The sequence below is a fragment of the Muntiacus reevesi genome, chromosome 4 (genome assembly GCF_963930625.1).
Source record: "Muntiacus reevesi chromosome 4, mMunRee1.1, whole genome shotgun sequence".
Taxonomy (NCBI): domain Eukaryota; kingdom Metazoa; phylum Chordata; class Mammalia; order Artiodactyla; family Cervidae; genus Muntiacus; species Muntiacus reevesi.
In genome coordinates, this window is record NC_089252.1 from 131,984,521 (window position 1) to 132,009,659 (window position 25,139).

At 36.5% G+C, this 25,139-nt stretch overlaps 1 protein-coding gene across 1 annotated transcript in view; it reads left to right on the forward strand.

The window, feature by feature from the left end:
* The window catches only part of LRRIQ1 (leucine rich repeats and IQ motif containing 1), a 184,037-nt gene that overhangs the window by 76,841 nt on the left and 82,057 nt on the right, over positions 1 to 25,139 (forward strand). The window contains exons 14-17 of the mRNA XM_065935480.1: positions 2,199 to 2,378; positions 4,955 to 5,404; positions 8,662 to 8,872; positions 17,407 to 17,526. Of these exons, the coding sequence (XP_065791552.1) occupies positions 2,199 to 2,378; positions 4,955 to 5,404; positions 8,662 to 8,872; positions 17,407 to 17,526 (961 nt within the window). The remainder of the gene's footprint in view (positions 1 to 2,198; positions 2,379 to 4,954; positions 5,405 to 8,661; positions 8,873 to 17,406; positions 17,527 to 25,139) is intronic.

Sequence of the window (25,139 nt, forward strand, 5' to 3'; positions counted from 1 at the left end):
ACTATAAAACTCCTAGAGGAGAACATAGGCAAAGCACTCTCCGACATAAATCACAGCAGGATCCTCTATGACCCACCTCCCAGAATATTGGAAATAAAAGTAAAAATAAACAAATGGGACCTAATGAAACTTAAAAGCTTTTGCACAACAAAGGAAACTATAAATAAGGTGAAAAGACAGCCCTCAGATTGGGAGAAAATAATAGCAAATGAGGAAACAGACAAAGAATTAATCTCAAAAATATACAAGCAACTCCTGAAGCTCAATTCCAGAAAAATAAATGACCCAATCAAAAAGTGGGCCAAAGAACTAAACAGACATTTCTCCAAAGAAGACATACAGATGGCTAACAAACACATGAAAAGATGCTCAACATCACTCATTATCAGAGAAATGCAAATCAAAACCACAATGAGGTACCATTACAGGTACCTCAGGATGGCTGCTATCCAAAAGTCTACAAGCAATAAATGCTGGAGAGGGTGTGGAGAAAAGGGAACCTTCTTACACTGTTGGTGGGAATGCAAACTAGTACAGCCACTATGGAAAACAGTGTGGAGATTTCTTAAAAAACTGGAAATAGAACCGCCATGTGACCCAGCAATACCACTTCTGGGCATACACACTGAGGAAACCAGATCTGAAAGAGACACGTGCACCCCAGTGTTCATCGCAGCACTGTTTATAATAGCCAGGACATGGAAGCAACCTAGATGCCCATCAGCAGACGAATGGATAAGGGAGCTGTGGTACATATACACCATGGAATATTACTCAGACATTAAAAAGAATTCATTTGAATCAGTTCTAATGAGATGGATGAAACTGGAGCCCATTATACAGAGTGAAGTAAGCCAGAAAGATAAAGAACATTACAGCATACTAACACATATATATGGAATTTAGAAAGATGGTAACGATAACCCTATATGGAAAACAGAAAAAGAGACACAGAAGTACAGAACAGACTTTTGAACTCTGTGGGAGAAGGTGAGGGTGGGATGTTTCGAAAGAACAGCATGTATATTATCTATGGTGAAACAGACCACCAGCCCAGGTGAGATGCATGAGTCAAGTGCTCGGGCCTGGTGCACTGGGAAGACCCAGAGGAATCGGGTGGAGAGGGAGGTGGGAGGGGGGATCGGGATGGGGAATGCGTGTAACTCTATGGCTGATTCATATCAATGTATGACAAAACCCACTGAAAAAAAAAAAAGAAAAGAAAAAGAAAATTCCAAAAAAAAAAGAAAATTGAGCAGGCTATCTGCCTCTTTTGCATGTTTATATAACTTTCAAATCAATTTGTTGATATCCACAAAATATCTTGTTGAAATTTTAATTAAATATGTAATATCTCTAGATCAAGTTGGGAAGAACTGACTTACAACAGTATTGAATCATCTTATCTGCAGATTTTTTCCCCCATGGGACATCCTTCCATTTATGTAGTCTTCTTTGATATCTTTTGTCAGTAACTTATAATCTTCCTCATAGGAACTGTTAGTTTCTTAGTAAGAACTTTTACTCATTCAATAAGTTTAGTTTGCCCCTGTGACCATAAATAGCCTTGTGAAAAGAAGCCTACGTGCTTTCTTGTGTAAAGCTTGGGAAGTACTTCAAAGTGACTGGGCTTGGTAGACCACTTTTGCTTTCTGACCTGTTTTTTCATAGCATTAATCTTTTAAATTGATAAATACTTTTGTTCATATTTTGGAGATTATTTACTATAATCCTTACCAAGATTCAAGGAGAAATATCATAATTTTGAGTTTTCCAGATCATGAAATATTGAGTAATCACCACCATTTTTGTTTTAACCCTATTTTCAGTATATTCCACTGAGAAATGATCAGAATTTACACCTACTTCTGAAACAGACAGTAACTTTGAGTTACATTATCTTATTTTAGAAAGAGTGTACCTGATACTATCTTTCTCATAATGCAGCCCGTTTCCAACTGCTTGAATTTACCATTTGTGTTTTAGAAGAAAATTATTAAATGTGTGTCAAGAACTCTAAAACTTACCTGATACATGACATGATACCATAATTTTAAAAAAATAGAATTTTCTCTATAAAGTCAATAAGTTTCAGAGATATATTCTCTGCTTATATTATTTAAATAATAGATGCATAAATTATGTTATATATAAACTCTCCTTTTCAAGATTATTCATTTTTTTCCTATTTTTAATAGGCATTCTCTACTTAAGATATTACCTTCTCTAAGAATCCTGAATGGTGAAAGGTTAACCTCTTGTTCAGAAAGTCACACTGAAGAACACCATAAACTAGAATTAGAGCATTTCCTGGAACATTGTCAGTCCCAAATTAGAGAATTTAACTTACTCAGTGAAAAATATATTACTGGAGACAGGTAAGACTGTTATGTTCTTCTTGTTATTAAAAGATACAGTGCAATTTATACATAACATTTAAAATTTTTGTGATCAATATAGTGCTACTTTTTTGGACTTATTTTAGGAATATTTTCTCTTTAAAAAAGAAATTTATGAGCATCATCTTTTATTATTTGAAATGTATTAATCTGTATTTTGAGCATATTTTAAAGGCTAAAATTAGATTAAAATAAATGAAAGCATGAGATAGCTTCACAAACATTCATTCAGTTGTTCATTCAATTATTCAGTCATACATTATTCATCAATTATTGATGGACAAGGCACATAAGAAGCTAAGTATTACATTTTGGCCTGAAAGAATTCATGATTTCATTAAAAGAAAATTAGCTAAATAAGTAATCACAATGGAGCAAGTCAAGTTTTACAAAACATACATTATTATATATCTATTATATAAAAAATAATATTACATATATTTTTATATTTTAAGTTATTATGGATGTATAGTGAAGAAAAGCAGTCAAGACATGCACATATTTAGAGGACAGAGGCTGAGAACAGAGTCCTAAAATATATCAAAGAAAGAGAACTTCCTATCCCCCACCCTGAATTCTGAATTCAGTTCAATTCAGTCGCTCAGCTGTGTCTGACTCTTCGTGACCCCGTGGACTGCAGCATGCCAGGCTTCTCTGTCCATCACCAAATTCTGGAGCTTACTCAAACTCATGTGAATAGAGTCAGTGATGCCATCCAACCATCTCATCCTCTGTCATCTCCTTTTCCTCCTGCCTTCAATCTTTCCCTGCATCAGGGTCTTTTCAAATGAGTCAGTTCTTCACATCAGGTGGCCAAAGTATTAGAGTTTCAGCTTCAGCATCAGTCCTTCCAATGAATATTCAGGACTGATTTCCTTTAGGATGGACTAGTTTGATCTCCTTGCAGTTTAAGGGACTCTCAAGGGTCTTCTCCAACACCACAGTTCAAAAGCATCAGTTCTTTGGCACTCAGCTTTCTTTATAGTCCAACTCTTACACCCATATGTGACTCCTGGAAAAACCATAGCTTTGACTAGACAGACCTTTGTTGGCAAAGTTATGTCCCTGCTTTTTAATATGCTGTCTAGGTTGGTCATAACTTTCTTCCAAGGAGCAAGCATCTTTTAATTTCATGGCTGCAGTCACCATCTGCAGTGATTTTGGAGACCCCCAAAATAAAGTCTGTCACTGTTTCCATTGTTTCCTCGTCTATTTGCCATGAAGAGATGGGACCAAATTCATGATACATGAATTCAATGTATTACTATAAATGAATTATAACTGATATATTAAAACTCTATTTTATGATTTATACTACTCCAAAAAACACAAGTGAAAAATAAAAGTTATTTTATATTTTCATATGATGTCTACATTATAAATGGAACAATGAAATGTGCTTCCCAATGTCTAAAATTAATTGCTAAATTACATATTAAATTTTTGCTATTTGTAGTTTCATATATGTTCATGCTATGTAAGAGTTGGTTTTTCTATTTAAATATTTAAATGGTTTTTTTTAATATAGTCTATTCAGATTATAAACAAATCTCACAGCTTTAAAAGTAATTCCAATTGTTATGAATAATGTTTACTTTTAATAAATAGCTTATTTTACATTTATATTTTTGTACATCTAAATTGATATCTCCTTGTGTATGTATGGTAACCTACGATTTTTATATAAAGATGACTCTTAACCCTCATGTTGAAATTTAGATTTACAGTTATATGTAAGAATTTATTGTTATTGCAATTAAGTATTACTTTAGTATTGGAAATTGACCATTTTTATGTTACATCATAAATGGTGGTGAATTCAACACTTAGCCATAAGCAGTTGACATCCAATATTGAAGGGAACTTTTTCTGCATTATTCACCAACAAAAAGGATATATTAACATATATTAGAGGAATCTATGCTAATGTCTCCATTTGTAAACATAGAAAGTGTCTATCTCTACATTTTAGGCAATATAACTTTCATTTTGCTTGGAATACTTAAATCCAACAATTATTCAGGAGAATCACAGACATTTATGTCTTAAAAGTATTTGAATTATCTTTGCAACAGATTTTTTTTTCCAGAGAAAAATGAAAATAAAAACTTTCCCATAATGTAAGTTATTTGTTTAAAAGTCCAATACAAATATTTTGCATGGCAAAAGTCAGTGTACAAAGTACTTTTAATCTTGTTTCATAAATAACTTCTCCAAATTTAGGCAGCCATGATTTCTTGTGTTTATGGTAGTAAAAGCATGGATTTTTCTCATTCACTTGTACCAAAAACACCTAGGATAAAAGTGATTCTAAAACTTTCATATATTTTGTTTAGATTAATGGATTGAGATTAACTACAGAAATATTTTCACTTTTTGTGAGTAATGAGATCAGTTTTTATAAAAACAATCAGAAATCAAGTTTTAATGAATTTTGTAGTAAAATTTAATATTCATGTCAGGCCACCACAGGGTTATTTTCAAAGTCTGTACAGGTGTTACTATTTGCTGATATAATTCTTACTATTAAATGTCCTCATTATTTGTTTGCTCAGAAATATTTTCACCTTGGATGTTGCACAAAATCTCTGCTATTATTTTAAGAAATTGATGACACTTAGTAATGAATGTCGATGTGTTCATGAACATGGGGATGTAAGTATCACCAGGAGAGGTGAATCAGAAGCCCAGCAAAATCATTTGCCTCCTACACACAGTGATAGCATACAGCAAAATAGAGTTCTTTACTCTTTTGCAAATGAATATAAACTGAACTCATCAGATATTTCTGAGAAATGGATGGACTCTGGCCCTAGTCATTCCTCATCAACCAACCCCTCCTTATGTGAAGATACTAAAGAAAGAAACCAGGAAGAAATAGTAGAACAGAAAAGAGAAGACAGCAAGACAAGCAGTTTCCCCAGCAAAAGAAAATCGTTCATTGAAACAGTAAGGACAAGGTTTCTGCTGGAGAACTGCCAAAATACTGAACATCATGAAAAAATGTAAGTTTTATAGATCATTTTTCTTTTACAGTTCTGTTTTATTATTTTTATGGATAATGATAACTTGGTAAAGATTTAAATCCTATCGTATTTCATGTTTATTTCCTTATGTTTTATGATATGCACAGGTTATTAAATACAGTACAGATTAATTTGGTTGAATTTTGGCAGGTTCTTATTTAATCAGCTAGTATTATTTAATTTGAGTAACTGTGAAATTATTTTTTCTGCCTTCTAATCTCTAAATAATTGAAATGAACTTTTAATAAGAAAACAATTCCATTATTCTTACAATACTATAAAGACCTCTCACATGAGGATCTTATGACATGCTTCCAGGGAAGGTCAGAAAATCCTTCCTGCACCTTTTCTCAAAGCCCTTGAGTTTAAAACAGTCCCTGGTAGCTCAGTTGATAAAGAATCCACATACAATGCAAGAGACCACAGTTCAATTCCTGGGTCAGGAAGATCCACTGGAGAAGGGATAGGCTACCCACTCCAGTATTCTTGGGCTTCCCTTGTGGCTCAGCTGGTAAAGAATCCACCTGCTTTGTGGGAGACCTGGGTTTGATCCCTGGGTTGGGAAGACTCCCTGGAGAAAGGAAAGGCTCCCCACTTCAGTATTCTGGCCTGGAGAATTCTATGGACTGTATAGTCCATGGGATCACAAAGGGTCAGAAAATGACTGAGCGACTTTCACTTTCACTAAAATATTCAGCATGCCAAGTATATTGGTATGTTTTGGGATAGTTTTAGCCAGGATACCCTAGACATTACCTGTTTGAATCCTTTTAGCTCTAAACACTCCAGACATTGTCTATTGAAATTTCAGATAAACAACATTGAGCTGTTTTAATTCATGGTAAATAAAATTGCCAAATAATAAGAAGAAAGGATGAGGAACTGAAGATATAGACAAACCAAAGACCCAAAGAATAAAGGGAAAAGAAAATGTATGCCCACTTGCTGAACCTTTCCATTCAGCGTTTCAGGAAGATTCATCATCAGTTGTGCTGTGGTTTCCTAAGCATAATTTTCATATGTTCCTGTGCTAAGGGCATTGTTAGCATCATTGTTTTTTACTTAAAAAAATATATGATGCTGATGATAGTAATAATATGAGCTGCTTTTCCCAACACAGAGAGCTCCTGACATTCAGGAAGCCCCAGGTCAACTTCTTTACCTTTTACTGCTTTCTGTGTGGTGAAAAGCAGTCCCACTGTTAGTGTCACTGAGGAAAATATTCCTCATATACCTTTTTATTTCCTTCCTTGGGAAACTTTAAAGACAGTGGGCTGAGGAATTCAAGCGCTAAATGACTGGTCAGCTTTCTAAGACACTCAGGATTACAGTCCGTGAAACTTGTATGTATCTGTAGAGAAATATAAGGCACTGTCTCAGGTTAAATGTGTTTTCTTACTAATCTTTCAATCTTTTGGTTTAAACAACTTTTCATTCTTTGCCAGTTATACATTGCAAATATGTTTTCAGATTTTTTTTCTTTATCACCCAAATGTGCAAGGGTATTATTGTGCCTTAAAATTCCTTAACTCATTTTTTAATCTTTTTAAAAATTATTTTATGTTGGAGCATATTTAATTAACAGTGTTGTGTTAGTTCCGGTGTGCAGCAAAGTGATTCAGTTACACGTATACATATATCTACTCTTTTTCAAATTCGTTAACTCATTTTTGTCCGAAAGAAGAAGGAATGAATTAATGATTGAATGATCAAATGTGAATTAATTCCATAGCAAAATGTACTAAATTCTATTTACCCTGGTATTGTTGTTGCCTGGAAAATTCCATGGACAACAGAGCCTGCAGGCTATCATCCATGGGGTCACGAAACGTCAGACATGACTGAGTACACAAGAGCACCATTTACCCTAGAAGGAGGAAGTGTTTTGTTGAAACATGATTTTTCTTCACAGAAAGTTTTACCCACTAATTTAAATTCATAGCAAAATAGATTGAAAACTTCCACAGGCTTTACATAAAGTGGTGGTGATGCTGATAACAGTATTCATAACAACAGATAATGATTACCTCATTCCATTTTGCATACCTGCTCAGTCGCTTCATTAGTTCCGGAGTCTTTGTGACCCTATGGACCGTAGCCCACCAGGATCCTCTGTCCATGGGGATTCTTCAGTCAAGAATACTGGAGTGGATCGCCATGTCCTCCTCCAGCAGATCTTCCTGACCCAGGGATCAAATCCACATTTCTTAAGTTTCCTGCATTGGCGGGTGGATTTTTTACCACAAGCACCATCTTGGAAGCCATCATTTCTGGCAGTTTATTGCTTAATTCCACTTTGCCTTAAACTCACTTTGTTTGGAAAAAAAAAGAAAAAACTGGGCTCAGCAGTTATAAAATTATTGAAACTTTTTCAAGGGAGCCTGGGAAAGTGAATGTGCATCAGTCACTTCTCCTTTATATGTCTTTTAAAACTGAACTCAAGGTTCTGAAAAGCAATTAAGACAATAGTTAGCACTTTGATTATACCATGTACCTTGATAATATTTCTGCAGTAATCTGTGTGGGAAAGGGAAAGCATATCCAATGATGAAGCATTAAATGATTAAGCAAACTGAGAACCCAATTACAGTCAGCATACATTGCTGTTAAATTTTTGCTATTGTTGCTGGGCAGCTTATGGGGATATGGGGAAAACACAGTGTTGATTGATGGGATGCCAGATAATAGCCAATAGACATAGACTAGAAAAATGTTAGAATTTACCACTGGGCTTGTAAGAGAATGATTTATGTATTTGTCCATGGGCAGGGAGGAAAATGAAGCTCATAAAGCCCTGATGAGTCCTTCTCTGAAAATGAAGGAGGGCCCTTCTTCCTCTCAAAACCTAACGTCCCCACTGTGAACAAGATCCCATCCTCTCTTGCCAACTCAACATTGACTCCAACTTTGTCCCCCTCTTCGCATCATCACTTTTTCCCCCTTAATACTGGCTCAAATTCCCACTATCATACAAAGTCTCGGTAATATCTTCCTCCTTAAAGAAACAAAAATCCCTAAGACTCATATCACAAAGTTACTGGCCCATTTCTCTCCTTCAGATTTGAAGGTGTCCATATTATTTTTACTTCTATGACTACAGTTAAATAAAAGAGCAGGTATTATTTTAAAATAATACTTTATATAGTCTAATTTACAAATAAATATAGCTTATGAGGATCTCTTATCTGCAGCTGTATATTATGGATACTAAAAATAATTTTTTCTCCTCTTAATAGTGTGGCAGCTATGGTAATCCAGGCATACTGGCGTGGTTACACTGTGCGCAGGCAGATTCATTTCTCTGCAGAGCTACACCCTGCTGCAATAGGACCCCAGACATCCCAGCCAAATTCTTGCATCGGAAACCAAACTATTTTAAAGAAAGAAAAAATTAAAAATACCGTGAATATCCAAGAACAGAAGGAGAAGGCTGCTATTCTTATTCAGGTTAGTTTTAGTCTTTGGGTGAAACAATTAGTCTTGAGAAACGTGTTAGTTTTCTTTCACTGGGTTATTCTGTATAACTGGCAGTCCCTGAATCACAGCAATTTACAGATACCTTGATTTATTTCTTACTCATGTGACATGCAGGCTGCAGGTGCATGCAGGGTGACTGTGCTTCTATTTGGGATCTAGGCTGAAGATGTAAGGCTGTAATTTGTAAATTCTTATGGTCAAGCTGAACTACAAAATCATATTAAAACTTATGCTCCAATGTGGCATTTGTCACATATGCTAACATTTGATTAGTCAAAGCAAGTTTTTCTTGGCCTCATCTAGAGCTATATCTCGAAGCATGTTTCAGTTCAGTTCAGTCGCTTAGTCGTGTCCGACTCTTTGCGACCCCATGAATTGCAGCACGCCAGGCCTCCCTGTCCGTCACCGACTCCTGGAGCGTACTCAAACTCATGTCTGTCAAGTCGGTGATGCCATCCAGTCATTTCATCCTCTGTCGTCCCCTTCTCCTCCTGCCCCCAATCCCTCCCAGCATCAGAGTCTTTTCCAATGAGTCAACTCTTTGCATGAGGTGGCCAAAGTATTGGAATTTCAGCTTCAGCATCAGTCCTTCCAATGAACACCCAGGACTGATCTCCTTTAGGATGGACTGGTTGGATGTCCTTGCAGTTCAAGGGACTCTGAAGAGTCTTCTCTAACACCACAGTTCAGAAGCATCAATTCCTTGGCACTCAGCTTTCTGTTTATTCCAACTCTCTCATCTATACATGACTACTGGAAAAACCATAGCCTTGATTAGATGGGCCTCTGCTGGTAAAGTAATGTCTCTGCTTTTTAATATGCTGTCTATGTTGGTCATAACTTTTCTTCCAAGGAGTAAATGTCTCTTTATTTCATGGCTGCAGTCACTATCTGCAATGATTTTGGAGCCACCCAAAAAATAAAGTCTGCCACTGTTTCCACTATTTCTCCAGCTATTTGCCATGAAGTGATGGGACTGGATGCCATGATCTTTGTTTTCTGAATGTTGAGCTTTAGGTCAACTTTTTCACTGTCCTCTTCCACTTTGATCAAGAGGCTCTTTAGTTCTTCTTCACTTTCTGCCATAAGGGTGGTGTCATCTGCATATCTGAGGTTATTGATATTTCTCCCGGCAATCTTGATTCCAGCTTGTGCTTAATCCAGCACAGCTTTTCTCATGATGTACTCTGCATATAAGTTAAATAAGTATGGTGACAGTATACAGCCTTGATGTACTCCTTTCCCTATTTGGAACCAGTCTGTTGTTCCATGTCCAGTTGGATGCAATCTCAAAAACGACAGAATGATCTCTCTTTATCTACAAGGCAAAACATTCAATATCACAGTAATCCAAGTCTATGCCCCGACCAGTAATACTGAAGAAGCTGAAGTTGAATGGTTCTATGAAGACCTACGATACCTTCTTGAGTTAATACCCCAAAAAGATGTCCTTTTCATTTTAGGGGACTGGAATGCAAAAGTAGGAAGTCAAGAAACACCTGGAGTAACAGGCAAATTTGGCCTTGGAGTACAGAATGAAGCAGGGTAAAGGCTAACAGAGTTTTGGCAAGAGAACGCACAGGTCATAGCATACAACGTCTTCCAACAACACAAGAGAAGACTCTACACGTGGACATCACCAGATGATCAGTATCAAAATCAAACTGATTATATTCTTTGCAGCCAAAGATGGAGAAGCTCTATACAGTCAGCAAAAGCAAGACCAGAAGCTGACTGTGGCTCAGACCATGAACTCCTTATTGCCAAATTCAGACTTAAATTGAAGAAAGTGGGGGAAAACCACTAGACCATCAGGGATGACCTAAATCAAATCCCTTATGATTATACAGTGGAAGTGAGAAATAGATTTAAGGGACTAGATCTGATAGACAGAGTGCCTGATGAACTATGGACGGAGGTTTGTGACATTGTACAGGAGGCAGGGAGCAAGACCATCCCCAAGAAAAAGAAAAGCAAAATGGCTGTCTGAGGACGCCTTACAAATATCTGTGAAAACAAGAGAAGTGAAAAGCACAGGAGAAAAGGAAAGATACACCCATTTGGATGCAGAGTTCCAAAGAATAGCAAGGAGAGAGAAGAAAGCCTTCTTCAGTGATCAGTGCAGAGAAATAGAGGAAAACAATAGGATGGGAAAGACTAAAGATGTCTTCAAGAAAATTAGAGATACCAAGGGAACATTCCATGCAGAGATGAGCTCAGTAAAGGACAGAAATGGTGTGGCCCTAACAGAAGCAGAAGATATTACGAAGAGGTGGCAAGAATACCCGAAGATCTGTACAAAAAATATCTTCACAATCCAGATAATCACAATGGTGTGATCACTCACCTAGAGCCAGACATCTTGGAATGTGAAGTCAAGTGGGCCTTAGGAAACATCACTATTAACAAAGCTAATGGAGGTGATGAAATTCCACTTGAGCTATTTCAAATCCTGAAAGATGATGCTATGAAAGTGCTGCACTCAATATGCCAGAAAATTTGGAAAACCTACTAGTGGCCACAAGACTGGAAAAGGTCAGTTTTCATTCCAATCCCAAAGAAAGGCAATGCCAAAAAATGCTCAAACTACCGCACAATTACACTCATCTCACATGCTAGTAAAGTAATGCTCAAAATTCTCTAAGCCAGGCTTCAGCAATACATGAACCGAGAACTTCCCGATGTTCAAGCTGGTTTTAGAAAAGGCAGAGGAACCAGAGATCAAATTGCCAACTTCTGCTGGATCATCAAAAAAGCAAGAGAGTTCCAGAAAAACATCTAGTTCTGCGCTATTGACTATGCCAAAGCCTTTGACTGTGTGGATCACAACAAACCGTGGAAAATTCTGAAAGAGATGGGAATACCAGATCACCTGAAGTGCCTCCTGAGAAACCTGTATGCAGGTCAGGAAGCAACAGTTAGAACTGGACATGGAACAACAGAAGAATGTGAAAATCTACTAAAATAATTGTGTGTGTGCTCAGTCGCTAAGTTGTGTCTGACTCTTTGAGACCCCATAGACTGTGGTCCATTAGGCTCCTCTATCCATGGGATTCTGCAGGCAAAAATACTGGAGTGGGTTGCCATTTCCTTCTCCAGGGGATCTTCCCGACCCAGGGATGGAATCTGCGTCTCCGGCATCTCTTACATTGGTAGGTGGATTCTTTACCACCGAGCCACCTGGGAAGCCCATCTTAATTGGTAAAGTCTTTTAAACACTCGTTTAAGTTAAAAATTCAGAATTCACCAAAACCAGATTTCAAAATGAAGTTCAATCTGTTCACTATCATCCTTTATTTATTCACTCGTCAAATAATTTTTAGAACATGCGGTTGTCAAGCATTGTTTTCGGTTTAAGAAATACAGCTAGGAACAAGGCATACAAGATCTCTTCCCTCTTAGAGTTTGTATCCTGATGGGAAAGGAAAACAAATTAAATATATAAAATAAAGGCTGGAAATATGGTACTGCACCTAAATTGAGTTCTAGTAACTAAAAAATATAATGTTTCCCTTTATTCACTCATTTAGTAAATATTATTTGGCACAAAAATTTTACTTGCTTATATCCTGCTAGGATGTGCAGATAAGTAAGATAAGTGTATTAGACAGTGACAAGTACTAAGGGGAAAATAAACCAGGGAAGCAGATAGGAGTTTCTAAGGAAAATTAATCATTTTAGACAGAATAGATGTGGAAGACCAGAAAAGGGAACAGTGCAACAAGAGATAAACCATTAGGTATGTCGGGGAAGAATATTTCAGGCAGAGAAACATCAGATTCAAGGGCATTGTTTTAGGAGCATACTCACAGTGTTTATAGAGCAGGAGGAAGCACTGTGACTGCAGCGGGGTGAAGGGAGAAGAGCAGGACTTACAAATTGTAAATCATTGTAAAGACTTTGGCATTTACTCTGTATGACATGGGGAGGTATTACAGGAATCTGAGCAGAGGACTCACGTGATCAAAGTTACTTAGGTTGTGATAATACTGTAGGAAGGCTATGGTAGATGCAGTGAAATCAGGAAGCTATTGCAGTAATCCAAATAGTAGATAATGGTGGCATGGGCCAGAGCAGTGCAGAAGTAGTGAGAAAGTTGCATTCCAGAATATATGTTGATTTATATTGAGGGCATATATATATATATATACTTTGAAGGTAGACTTAGTGATATTAGTATGTGGGGATGTGATTTTGGAAGACAGGGAGGAGTTAAGAGATGCCTGCAAGGTATTGGCATAAGCAACTGGAAAAAGTAGCCTTATAACTAAGTTGCTGGTTTTCATTATTAAAGGCATAGTTTTTCAAGAGAATTGTCTTTGCTATAGTACTAATGAATACATTTAGTATTTTGGTTGACTTAATTTTTCTGGGCTGCATTCCTCAGGGCAATGCATAGACAAAGCTCTTACTGATGCCTGAATGACTTGGGAGGGGAGGGAGTGCAATGGATTCAAGGAAACTCTGAGGGGAAGAAACCAACCTCAGTTATGGTCTCAGAATATTGTTCTGTTGCATGAGGAATGAAAATGTCATGTAGTTCAAACTTTCTCCTCTCATCAGTGGATGAGCAATACATTTTTCAACATTGATGGTGAATGTTTGCTTCATTCTCTTCAATAAAGTAAAGTTCATTATTTGATGAAACAGTCTAGCTCAGTGGCTATATCTGTTGAATATCCTTGTGTTAAGTTTGTGTCTGTAACAAAAGTAAGCGTAATTCAGTCTTTGCAACTTAGAATAAGTCTCTCCTGTTTTATATCATGGCACTTAAAATCATTGAAGTCAACTCAGCTTCATTTTCTTTTCTCCTCAGTACAATCATCTAGTTTCTTAAACTATTCATCTTAAAAATATGAATTCTAGACTGTCTAGCCATCCTGCAGAGCAGAATATGATATAGTAGAAAGAGCCTGGCCTTTAAATGCAAAATGAAGATTCATGAAGTATATGGTGGAGACTGCTCTCTGCTCACCAGAACCCAAGTACTCCTCTTTTTCCTAGAATACAGCCAGCCTAGGTATTCTAGCTTCCCTCGTACTTTTTAGTATGGTCCCTTTTTTATGTAAAGAGTCTGCCTGCAATGAAGGAGACCCGGGTTAGATCCCTGGGTCAAAAAGATCCCCAGGAGAAGAGAATGGCTACCCACTCCAGTATTCTTGCCTAGAGAATCCCATGAACAGAGGAGCCTGGTGGGCCCCAGTCCATGGGGTCTCAAAGAGTTGGACATGACTGAGCGACTATCACTCACAGAGAAGAAAAAGGTGTTAGGTATATCTAATATAGATAGGACTCTGGCCAAGGAATTGATTTGGATGTGTGAGAAAGAAAGTTTAATTTATCATAGTTGAATGACTAGGGGAAAAATGTGGAAACCTTGACGTGAATAAATAAGTTAGTAGAAGAATCTGAACACTGATTACACATTTATATTACCTTTATTTCCCATGGCTTGGACTTGAATTTCTGACCCTCCACTGATGCAGAAGGGAGATATCTCTCTGTGTCACCCCAGAAAAATACAGTGTGTATAATACAGTTTAGAGCTCTGCAGAAGTCCTATCCCTGATAAGTTAGGCTGGATCCACTGTGAAACATGATGAATCAGTCCTTTCACTCTTTTCACTGAAAGTCTGTATTAAAGAATTCCTGTTATGGTCTCTTTTCCCTAAAACTGCACCTAATCTTGGTATCTTAATGGTATAAGGAAAAAGGGGATGTTGAGGAGAGATAACTGAAGAAGAGAAGATGATGTAACAACAAAAAAAGAGAATCCAGGGAAAGAAGGCATGTTTCCCTAATGCTCTTTACTTTGTTAGCACAAGATCAGAAGAAGGGATATGAAGGGTACCTCCCTACTGGGATACCTCCCTAGCAGGAAGAAATCACAGGCCCATTTGCCATGTTGAGGCAAAGCATTTTGAAAAGCAATCAAGAGAGCATAAATGCCAGATAAAAGAATCATAAAAGAGGAGTTTTAAAAATCCCCAAGTGAAGGATTCTGTTGCCTGAATGTTTATGTTCTCCACGGTATTCCTAAGTTGAAACTTTATCTCTATTGTGTTGATATTTGGAGATGGGGTCTTTTGGAAGTGAATATGTCGTAATGGTGGAGCCCCCATGAATGGGATTAGTGCCCTTATAGAGGAGAGCCCAGAGAGCTGTCTAGCACCTACTACCATGTGAGGACACAGTGTGAACTGAGAAACTTGGTCTCACCAGACAATAAATCTGTCAGTGCCTTAGACTCCTAGCCTCCTCTAGAATTAGGAGAAATACACATTTCTTGTGTAAGTCACCAGGTCTATGGCACTTTCCTTACTGAAGCTCAAACAGACTTAAACAAGAGGGAGAAAGGAAAAACAGTTTGTTTTCCTTTAAGGTAGCTAGATTGCCTATGTCAGTCACCCACAGTACATGACATACCCAGGTCTATAATAACAACCCAGCTGCATGAGACTGAAAACAAGGGCAGAGAGCTGATGGTACTCTCCACATGGTAAATTAAAGCAAGCAGATCCACTTTCTTAGGCAATACTTTTAAGCATGTTCCTCATCACACAAAGATATCCTCTCTTCTGTTTCTACCATTCAATGTTGTTCATGTTCTTGATTCATATTGAGATCTTTTCCATGTGAAAGAGTTTCGAACTCTCTTGAGAGGTTATAGTTTATTCATAGCAAGTTAAAAAGTATTGGAATTATTTCTATACCAAAATTCATCTTTAGAGGCAAAACAATAAAAATTTAGTTAATTATACATTTTAAACTTTATGTGATGTTTAATATCACACTTTTCTTACTTTATAAACTAAGTAAATATAATTTTTATAAACAAGGGGGAAAAGAAATTGGGAAAATAATATTTAGCGAGAGCCTAGTATGTGACAATCATGTATTCATCACTGTGTATAAATGTATATGTATTTATCCCATATCCTTCGTTGTCATTGAGTCTCTGCTAGAGGCAACTTGATGGCTGACTCCCTTGCCATAGTCTGTTTTTTTATCATTTATGCAGTCCTTGTTTCCACTATGTAAGTGCATGTGTGTGTACAAACGCACACACACATGCACACACACATGCATACACCCTTGGCCAGCTAGAAATGGGGCATGTTATGTGATTGGTTGGGGAAGTAGGTTTGGCTATCTCTTATTGGTCCACTTGGTCCTGAGATAGAAGTAGTAACAAAAATAGGGAAGCTGGCAGTCATTGATCAAGTCTTAACCATTCTTGGCTAATTGTTGTGGAGATTTGACCTACTAGGCTGGTTGTCATAGAGATTGTGTGTTACTTCTATTTTGTCATATATGTTCTGGCAATTACCTGTTTGTATATTCCTCTTCTCAATATATATATTTCACAGAATAGCAACACCAGTATTATTGCTAACAATACGATTACTAAAATATATTTAAGGTAACTTTTGTAATTAAATTTACCTTTTTTTGATTGCATTTCACTGGGAGTATAGCCAAGTAAATCTATTTCAGAGTCACTTTAAATAACTTCTGTGTGGTTATACCCATAGCATAAAATCTCTTTATATATTTTTTCAGAAGTTTCTTTTATTTCACATTTATTTGTTATAATTTTCTTAAGCATGTGTGCAATTCCAAATTCAAGTCTAAGCAAAGTGTATATTCGAGATATCTGGCTTCTATTTCTATATCTTCCCCTCTGTTTTCTATATCTATAGGTAATAATTTTTGAAATTAATTTTGTACTTTATGCTTTCACTTTATAAATATTAGCAATGACATATTTAAATATATAAAGTTATATAATATATGTGTTTATTATATATTTATATGGGTTTTCATAGATAAATGAAGGTATGAAATACTCACTTATTTCTACCTGTGTTTTACATATACTTTATGTCCTGGAGCTTACCCCTAGCAGTGTATAAAGATACTAATTTTTTAAAAGCTCTAGTGTTCTTGGAGTTAAATTTAGGAAAGCTCCAAGATCCCTCCATGGTTATTGAGGAATCTTAATGTTTTTAATTCTATTGTCATGTGCTTGGTTTATTTAAAGATGAAATTAGTTAATTGCTGTGGGCCAGGATACCAAGTCTCTAATAGGGCCATTTATAAATGTTGAAGTTTTCTTTAATGCGTGTTAGTTTATTTTATACATAATCATTTGAAAATTAACAGAATTGGTTTTCCTCTGTATCTCTTTCTTCTTAATTTAGAATGGGTCCTGGAGGGATTGTCAGATAATTGATTGGTTGACCTACATGTGCAGTTGAGGGAGTTTTAAAGATTCTTTTCTGCTTACTATGAGGAAAGTCCCCTGAGATTCAGAACTTTAGACACAAGCAGTCATTTAATTTATCTTGCAGTTTTAAATGTCACATAAAGTTCAAAAAACAGATTATCGAGCCATTAAACTAAGGTCTAAGATGTTTTATCTTCCTAATGGGATAACACAGAGAATCTGGTTTGGAGTTTGATCTATAACCCTGTATAACATGCTTTAAATTTTTGTTTAGGCAGTTTGGAAGGGCTTTCTTTTGCGAAAGAAACTGACAACAGCTCTAGAGTCTATTAAGAATGAAGAATCTGAAGAAGAATATGAAGAAATAGATTTAGAAGATTTTACATTTGATGAAGTAAGTGCTAGCTACAACATATGGATATTGGTCTTAAAATATTGGTCTTTTGGAGATAAACCAGTTTCTAAGGTTTTCATCCTGTTAACACTCTGTTATGGACTTTTTTTTTAATAGCACTTGAAAAATTATGCTTCTAATTTTTTAACATCTTCATTTAGGATACAAGCTTGTATAGTGTGTAAATGTGATCATAGAATATTTACAAGAACTCTTGTATATTCTTCAACCTGATTTATACAATCAGGTTGTATATTCTTCATTAAATTATTATTCATTAATAATTCTTCATTTATTAATTTAATAATTCATCAATCATTCTTCATTAAGTATAACTGAGTTTATTTATGCCCTGTTCAACAACTATAGTTATTTATTGCCTAGCAAAATGAGAACAACCTCCTTAAATTGTTTTTCAAGGGTTCAATAATCAGGCAGCAAACTCTGCAGACATATTTACTGCTTCCCATCCATGGCGTCCACATACTCTAGTCACACTGAGCACCCTCTTACCATACAGAGCACTTACTTTTACATCCTTAGTCTTGCTCATTCCGTTTCCTCTTTTCTATACAGTCAAACTCACATATTTACCACTCAGATTAAGGTAGAGAACATATGACTATACCCAGAAGACTTCCTCGTGCTTCCATAGTATTCATACCCCCATCATCATAGATGAGTTTTGCCTATTTCTGGGCTTCCAATAAGTAGAATCATCCAGTATTTACTCTTTTTTCATATAATATTATGTTTGTGAAACTCACCTATGTGGATGAGTATAGTTGCATATATACCATTCTTTTGAATATAGAATACACTACTTTTAATCTGTTATTGAATACACCAATTTTTAAAAGTCTATATACTGTTGATGGATTATTTGTTACTGAGTTATTTCTAGTGTTGCCTATATGACTAAAGACACTACGAACATTCTCGTACATGCTTTTTGATATGCATATTCACCTTTCTTTTGAGAACTGAATTTCTGAGTCATATCGTTTACCTGTGTTTAGTAGCTAGTGTCTGACAGCATCTTAAGGTGATTGTATCAATTTACAGTCCTATCAGCAGAATATGAGAATTTCAGAGGAGCTTTATCCTCACCAAAACTTTGTATTTTCATGTCATTTTCTACCAATCCAGTAGGTTTGTAGTGGTATCTAGTTGTTTTAATTTGCATTTCTCTCATAACTAATAATGTTAAATACCATTTCATTTGCTTATTGGCCTTTGGATATCTACTTTTTTGACATGATCAAGTGTTTGTGTGCATTTTTAAGTTGGGTTGTACATCTTTTTTCTTATTGACTTGTAGGGGTGCTTTTTATAATCTGAATACTATTCTGTTTTCTCTTGCAAAAATATTCTCTAAATTCTGGGATTTCCCTTTTTTCCCTCTCTTTGTGGTTTATTTTGATGAACAGAATGTTTCTATTTAAGTTAAAAACAAAAGATTTTTGTTTTCATGACATATAAGAAATCTTTGCTTACTCAGCTCATTAAGATATTCTAGAAACTTTAATGTCTTAACTTTCAGCATTTGAATCTGTGGTGCATCTTGAATTAAATTTTGCCTGCAGTGTGAGTAGGGGGTCAAATTCTCCAAAGATACACGTTTGGTTGTCTCATTGACCCACAGCTATTGGTTGTATAGACCATACTTTTTACAATGGATTACTATGGAAGCATTACTTAAATTTAGGAAACTCTGCATGGGTTCTCTTACTTTTTCTTGTCATTCTGTTACAGTTTATCCTTATATTAATACTCTAATTACTACATAATTTATGATAAATTTTATTATCTGGTCTTAAAAGAGCTCCAACTTTATTGTTCTTCAAGAAACATCTACTCTGATACTTTTGATCCATTTCATTTATGTACAGATTTTGGAACGATCCTAATTTGCACAATAAATGTGTGAATTTTCTCTGAGTTTGTAATAAATCTATAAGTCAATTTGGAAGAACTGATTTTTTTAGGATATTGCATTTTTGCATTCATGAACACAGAATAATTCATCACTTATTTAACTTAAAATCTCTACCCGCTATACTCTCTATTTTCTTCATAGTGTTCTTATACATTTTTCATTAAATTTACTCCTAGATATTTGACATTTTCTGATATTATTTTGTTTTTGTATGCCAACCTTATATCCAGCCACTTTCTGAAATCTCTTACTTATCTCTCAAGTCTTTTGAATACTCTGTACCCATAATCATAACACCTGAGAATAGTAACAGTTTTCTTCTTTTTTTTTTCTAATTCTTATGCCTCTTGTTTACTTTTCTTGCTCTATCATCCTGACTGGTACCTTCAGTACAGTGGTAAATAGTGGTGATTTTAGAAGTCATCTTTTGCTAGTTCCTGATCTCAGAGTAAAAACTTCCACTACAAAGTCAGACGTTTAATATAGGCTTCTTTTAGAAACTCTATGTTTGATTGAGTTAACCTCCTTAGCATCTTCTTACCTTTCCAGGAAGTTAATGTATGATGATGATGTTGATGATTCTATACATGATTTGGATTTTATCAAATACTTTGTATGCTTATGACATTGATTTTCAAGCATTAAACCATGTATTCCTAGAACAAATTGACTTAGCTTTAATGTATTATAATTTTATATACCACTAAATTTGTTCTGCTAATTTTTTTTTTTAGGATTTTTGCCTTGTATTTAAGAAGTATTCAAGAAGCTATGCCTGTAAATCTTTCTTGTAGAATTCTGTTCAGATTTTGATGTCATCGTTGTGTCGACCTTTATATTTGATTAGGAAATGTCTCCTATGTTTCTGTTTTCTGGAAGAGTTTGGTTTTCTAGAAGATGTAAGATTGATGTTATTTGTTTCTTAAAAATGTGTCTTAGCACATAATCTTTTGGGGATAATGTTCCAGATATACTTGAAAGTGCATTTTCAGGTGTTATGGCTACTAAAACCTCAGTTACTTCGTTTGATAGTTGCATTTTAAAAAATCTTTATTTTTAGCGATTTGGAGAGGTTTCTATCAGTTATTGACAGAAGAATGCTGAAATCTCTTATTATGACTGTGTGTGTGTGTTTCCTGCTCAGTCATAGCCTACTCTTGGCTACCCCATGGACTGTTGCCCGCTAGGTCCCGCTGTCTGTGGGACTTGCCAGGCAAGAATGCTGGAGTGATTTGCCATTTCCTATTCCAGGGTTCTTCCCAACCTAGGGATCGAACATGGGTGGGTTTCTCTAAATCAGTTTTTAGTTCTGTCACACTTGGCCTCATAGTTTGAGGATATGTATTAGAGCATATGCATTTAGAACAGTTAAGTCATGGTATAATTAACCCTTTTAAAATAATAAAATTTCACTCCTTAACTCTAGTTTCCCTCTTTACATATTGAAAATGGTTATAAAATTTTTATAAGAAAAAATTAAGAGAGCATAGAATCTGATTTTACGATCAGAGAAGGCCTGCATAAGGTGAAATATTTCGATAGAGATGTGAAAATAAAGTGAAGGGATAGCCATCAGGTAATACTATACATGGCTAAATGGTATGGAAATGAAAAAAGCAGGGATTTTTTTAGTATACTAAAGGAACTCAAAATTCACAATAGGTAGAACTGATTAGTGGGCTTCCTTGGTAGCTGAGCTGGTTAAGAATCCACCTGCAATGCAGAAAAACCCCGTTCAATTCCTGGGTCAGGAAGATCCCCTGGAGAAGGGCTAGGCTACCCACTCCAGTATTCATGGGCTTCCCTGATGGCTCAGCTGGTAAAGAATCTGCTTGCAATGTGGGAGACCTGGGTTCAGTCCCTGGGTTTGCAAGATCCCCTGGAGGAAGACATGGCAACCCACTCCTGTATTCTTGCTTGGAGAATCCCCATGAACAGAGGAGCCTGGCAGGCTACTCTCATGGGATCGCAAAGAGTCGGACACAACTGAGCGACTAAGCACAACACAGAACAGTACTGATGGGTACTGGAGAATAACCTGAGACCAGGAAGAAACATACAAATGATCGGGGAACAGTCCACATGAAGCCCACGGTATGATTTCAAGAACTTTGGATTTTATTCAAATGCGATAGAAAATTTTTACTGGGTTTTGAGCAAAGGAGTTAAATGTATTATTTGCTTTAAATGGATAAATTTGTTTCTAATACAGAGATTATAGTTTAGGGGAGCAAAGAATTAAAGCTAAATATGAATTAAGAAGGCATTGTTACTTTTCTTTCCTTTGATAATTTTCACTTTTTTTTTTTAATTGCCATCACTTAATTCTCAAATAATCTTAGCAACTTCGGATGACATAATCAAATTACCAAGTGTCACTGCTTTTTGTGTGCTGGTTTTTTTTTTTTCCTATATACTTTCCTATATACTTTCCTATATACAAGTGCAAGACTTACCTAACCAGTACTTCCTTTTCATCTTATTTAAGTCATAACAGTAGTTCCTTTGGATTAAGTCTATACTCTTCTTTAAGATATCTGCAAAAGAGTTGTAGTCATCTTTTCAAACTTATTTTTCACCCCCAGCCAACAAATACTGAACACTTACAGTATGGTGGGCACCATGCTCGGTTCCAGCGTATGTAGACAGACAGGTATAACACGGTCCCTAGTCTAGGAGAGATCAGAAATATATTTGAATTTTACAGGGAATTACAATTGCTATAAAAGAAGTGAATATAAAACTGTCTTGATAAATTAGCCTCACTCAGAAAGTCTGGATCATTCTGCCATGAAGTTTTTATATTGGTTTGTTGCCTGTCTGAAATGTGTTGGCATTTAACAAATGGTTAACCAAGGGGGCACTGATAACCAAGAATCAATTTATTTGGGTTTTTATTAAGCATGTGTGTGTGAATGCTCAGTCGTGTCCAACTCTTTGTGACCCCATGCACTGAAGCCTGCTAGGCTCCTCTGTGCATGGAATTTTCCAGGCAGGAATACTGGAGTGGGTTACAATTTCCTACTCCAGGGGATCTTCCTGACCTAGGAATTGAACCCATGTCTCCTACATTGGCAGGCGGGTCCTTTCCACTAGTGCCACCTGGGAAGCCCATCAGTTCAGTTCAGTTCAGTTGCTCAGTGACCCCATGGACTGCAGCATGCCAGACTTCCCTGTCCATCACCAACTCCCAGAGCTTGCTCAAACTCATGTCCATCGAGTCAGTGATGCCATCCAGCCATCTCATCCTCTAGTTGTCCCCTTCTCCTCCTGCCTTCAATCTTTCTAAGCATCGGGGTCTTTTCTAATGAGTCAGGTGGCCAAAGTATTGGAGCTTCAGTTTCATCATTAGTAATGCCAATGAATATTCAGGATTGATTTCCTTTAGAATTGACTAGTTGGATCTCCTTACATAAAACTCATAGTTTGCCTTAAATTTTTAAATGCTGAGAAGTGAGGGATCTGAATTTTATCGTGCATGCAATCTAACAGGGTAGGCTGCCACACTTTCAAGGATGCTGGCAGAAGAAATGAGACATTTATTACTTGTCATGCAGCAGAAATGTCATGCCCGTATCTATTTCCCTTTGCCCTCAAGTTCCATAGAGAAGAATTCCCCCTTGGGAATTGGAAGGCGTAGGAAACCCTACGTTTTAAAAGGACTGCTAAAAAATTGCTCGATTTATGCTCCAGAGGAAGTCATTATTTTCTTATACCAGAACGCAAATTTTGCCTTCTGCACCTCAAGAAAACACTCAGAAACTATATTTTCCAAGTCTGTTAGCTATAATATATTAACATCATTGAAAAGATAGTCCAGAACAAAAGATGTCATAAGTCACAAAGAAGTGTTAGAGATGTAAAGAAAGCTATCTCTCAACAATATGTACCCCTGGTATGTATATGGAAGATTTTCACATACATAGCCACACCAGTGGCCACTGTGAATAATCTGACAGGGGCTAGGACAAAATTCATTAGGCTATCCTCATGATACATTTAATGAACATTACCAAGCTTCACTAAAGGTTACCCAGTTGTGGATGTGACTCTTGATGAAAGTAAAGTCCGGTGCTATAAAGAGCAATATTGCATAGGAACCTGGAATGTTAGGTCCATGAATCAAGGCAAAATGGAAGTGGTCAAACAGGAGATGGCAAGAGTGAACATCAACATTTTAGGAATCAGTAAACTAAAATGGACTGGAATGGGTGAATTTAACTCAGATGACCTTCATATCTACTACTGTGGGAAAGAATCCCTTAGAAGAAATAGAGTAGCCATCATAGTCAACAAGAGTCCGAAATGCAATACCCTGATGCAATTTCAAAAACAACAGAATGATCTCTGTTCATTTCCAAGGCAAACCATTCAATATCACAGTAATCCAAGTCTATGTCCCAACCAGTAATGCTGAAGAAGCTGAAGCTGAATGGTTCTATGAAGACCTACAAGACCTTCTAGAACTAACACCCACAAAAGATGTCCGTTTCATTTTAGGGGACCAGAGTGCAAAAGTAGGAAGTCAGGAAACACCTGGAGGAACAGGGAAATTTGGCCTTGGAGTACAGAATGAAGCAGGGTAAAGGCTAATAGAATTTTGGCAAGAGAACACACTGGTCACAGCAAACACCCTCTTCCAACAACACAAGAGAAGACTCTACACATGGACATCACCAGATGGTCAATACCAAAATCAAACTGATTATATTCTTTGCAGCCAAAGATGGAGAAGCTCTATACAATCAGCAAAAGCAAGACCAGAAGCTGACTGTGGCTCAGACCATGAACTCCTTATTGCCAAATTCAGACTTAAATTGAAGAAAGTGGGGGAAAACCACTAGACCATCAGGTATGACCTAAATCAAATCCCTTATGATTATACAATGGAAGTGAGAAATGATTTAAGGGACTAGATGTAATAGACAGAGTGCCTAATAACTATGGATGGAGGTTCGTGACATTGTACAGGAGACAGGGAGCAAGACCATCCCCATGGAAAAGAAATGTAAATAGGCAAAATGGCTGTTTGAGGAGGCCTTACAAATAGCTGTGAAAAGAAGAGAAGTGGAAAGCAAAGGAGAAAAGGAAAGATATACCCATTTGAATGCAGAGTTCCAGAGAATAACAAGGAGGGATAAGAAAGCCTTCCTCAGTGATCATTGCAAATAAATAGAGGAAAATAATAGAATGGGAAAGACTGGAGATCTCTTCAAGACAGAGATACCAAGGGAACTTTTCATGCAAAGATGGACGTAATAAAGGATAGAAATGGTATGGCCCTAACAGAAGCAGAAAATATTAAGAAGAGGTGGCAAGAATACACAGAACTATACAAAAAAGATCTTCATGACCCAGATAATCCTGATGGTGTGATCACTCAACTAGAGCCAGACATCCTGGAACGAAAAATCAAGTGGGTCTTAGGAAGCATCACTGTGAACACAGCTAGTCAGGGTGATGGAATTCCACTTGAGCTGTTTCAAATCCTAAAACACGATACTGTGAAAGTGCTGCACCTAATATGCCAGCAAATTTGGAAAACTCACTAGTGTCCACAGGACTGGAAAAGGTCAGTTTTCATTCCAATCCCAAAGAAAGGCAATTCCAAAGAATGCTCAAACTACTGCACAATTGTACTCAGCTGACACGCTAGCAAAGTAATGCTCAAAAT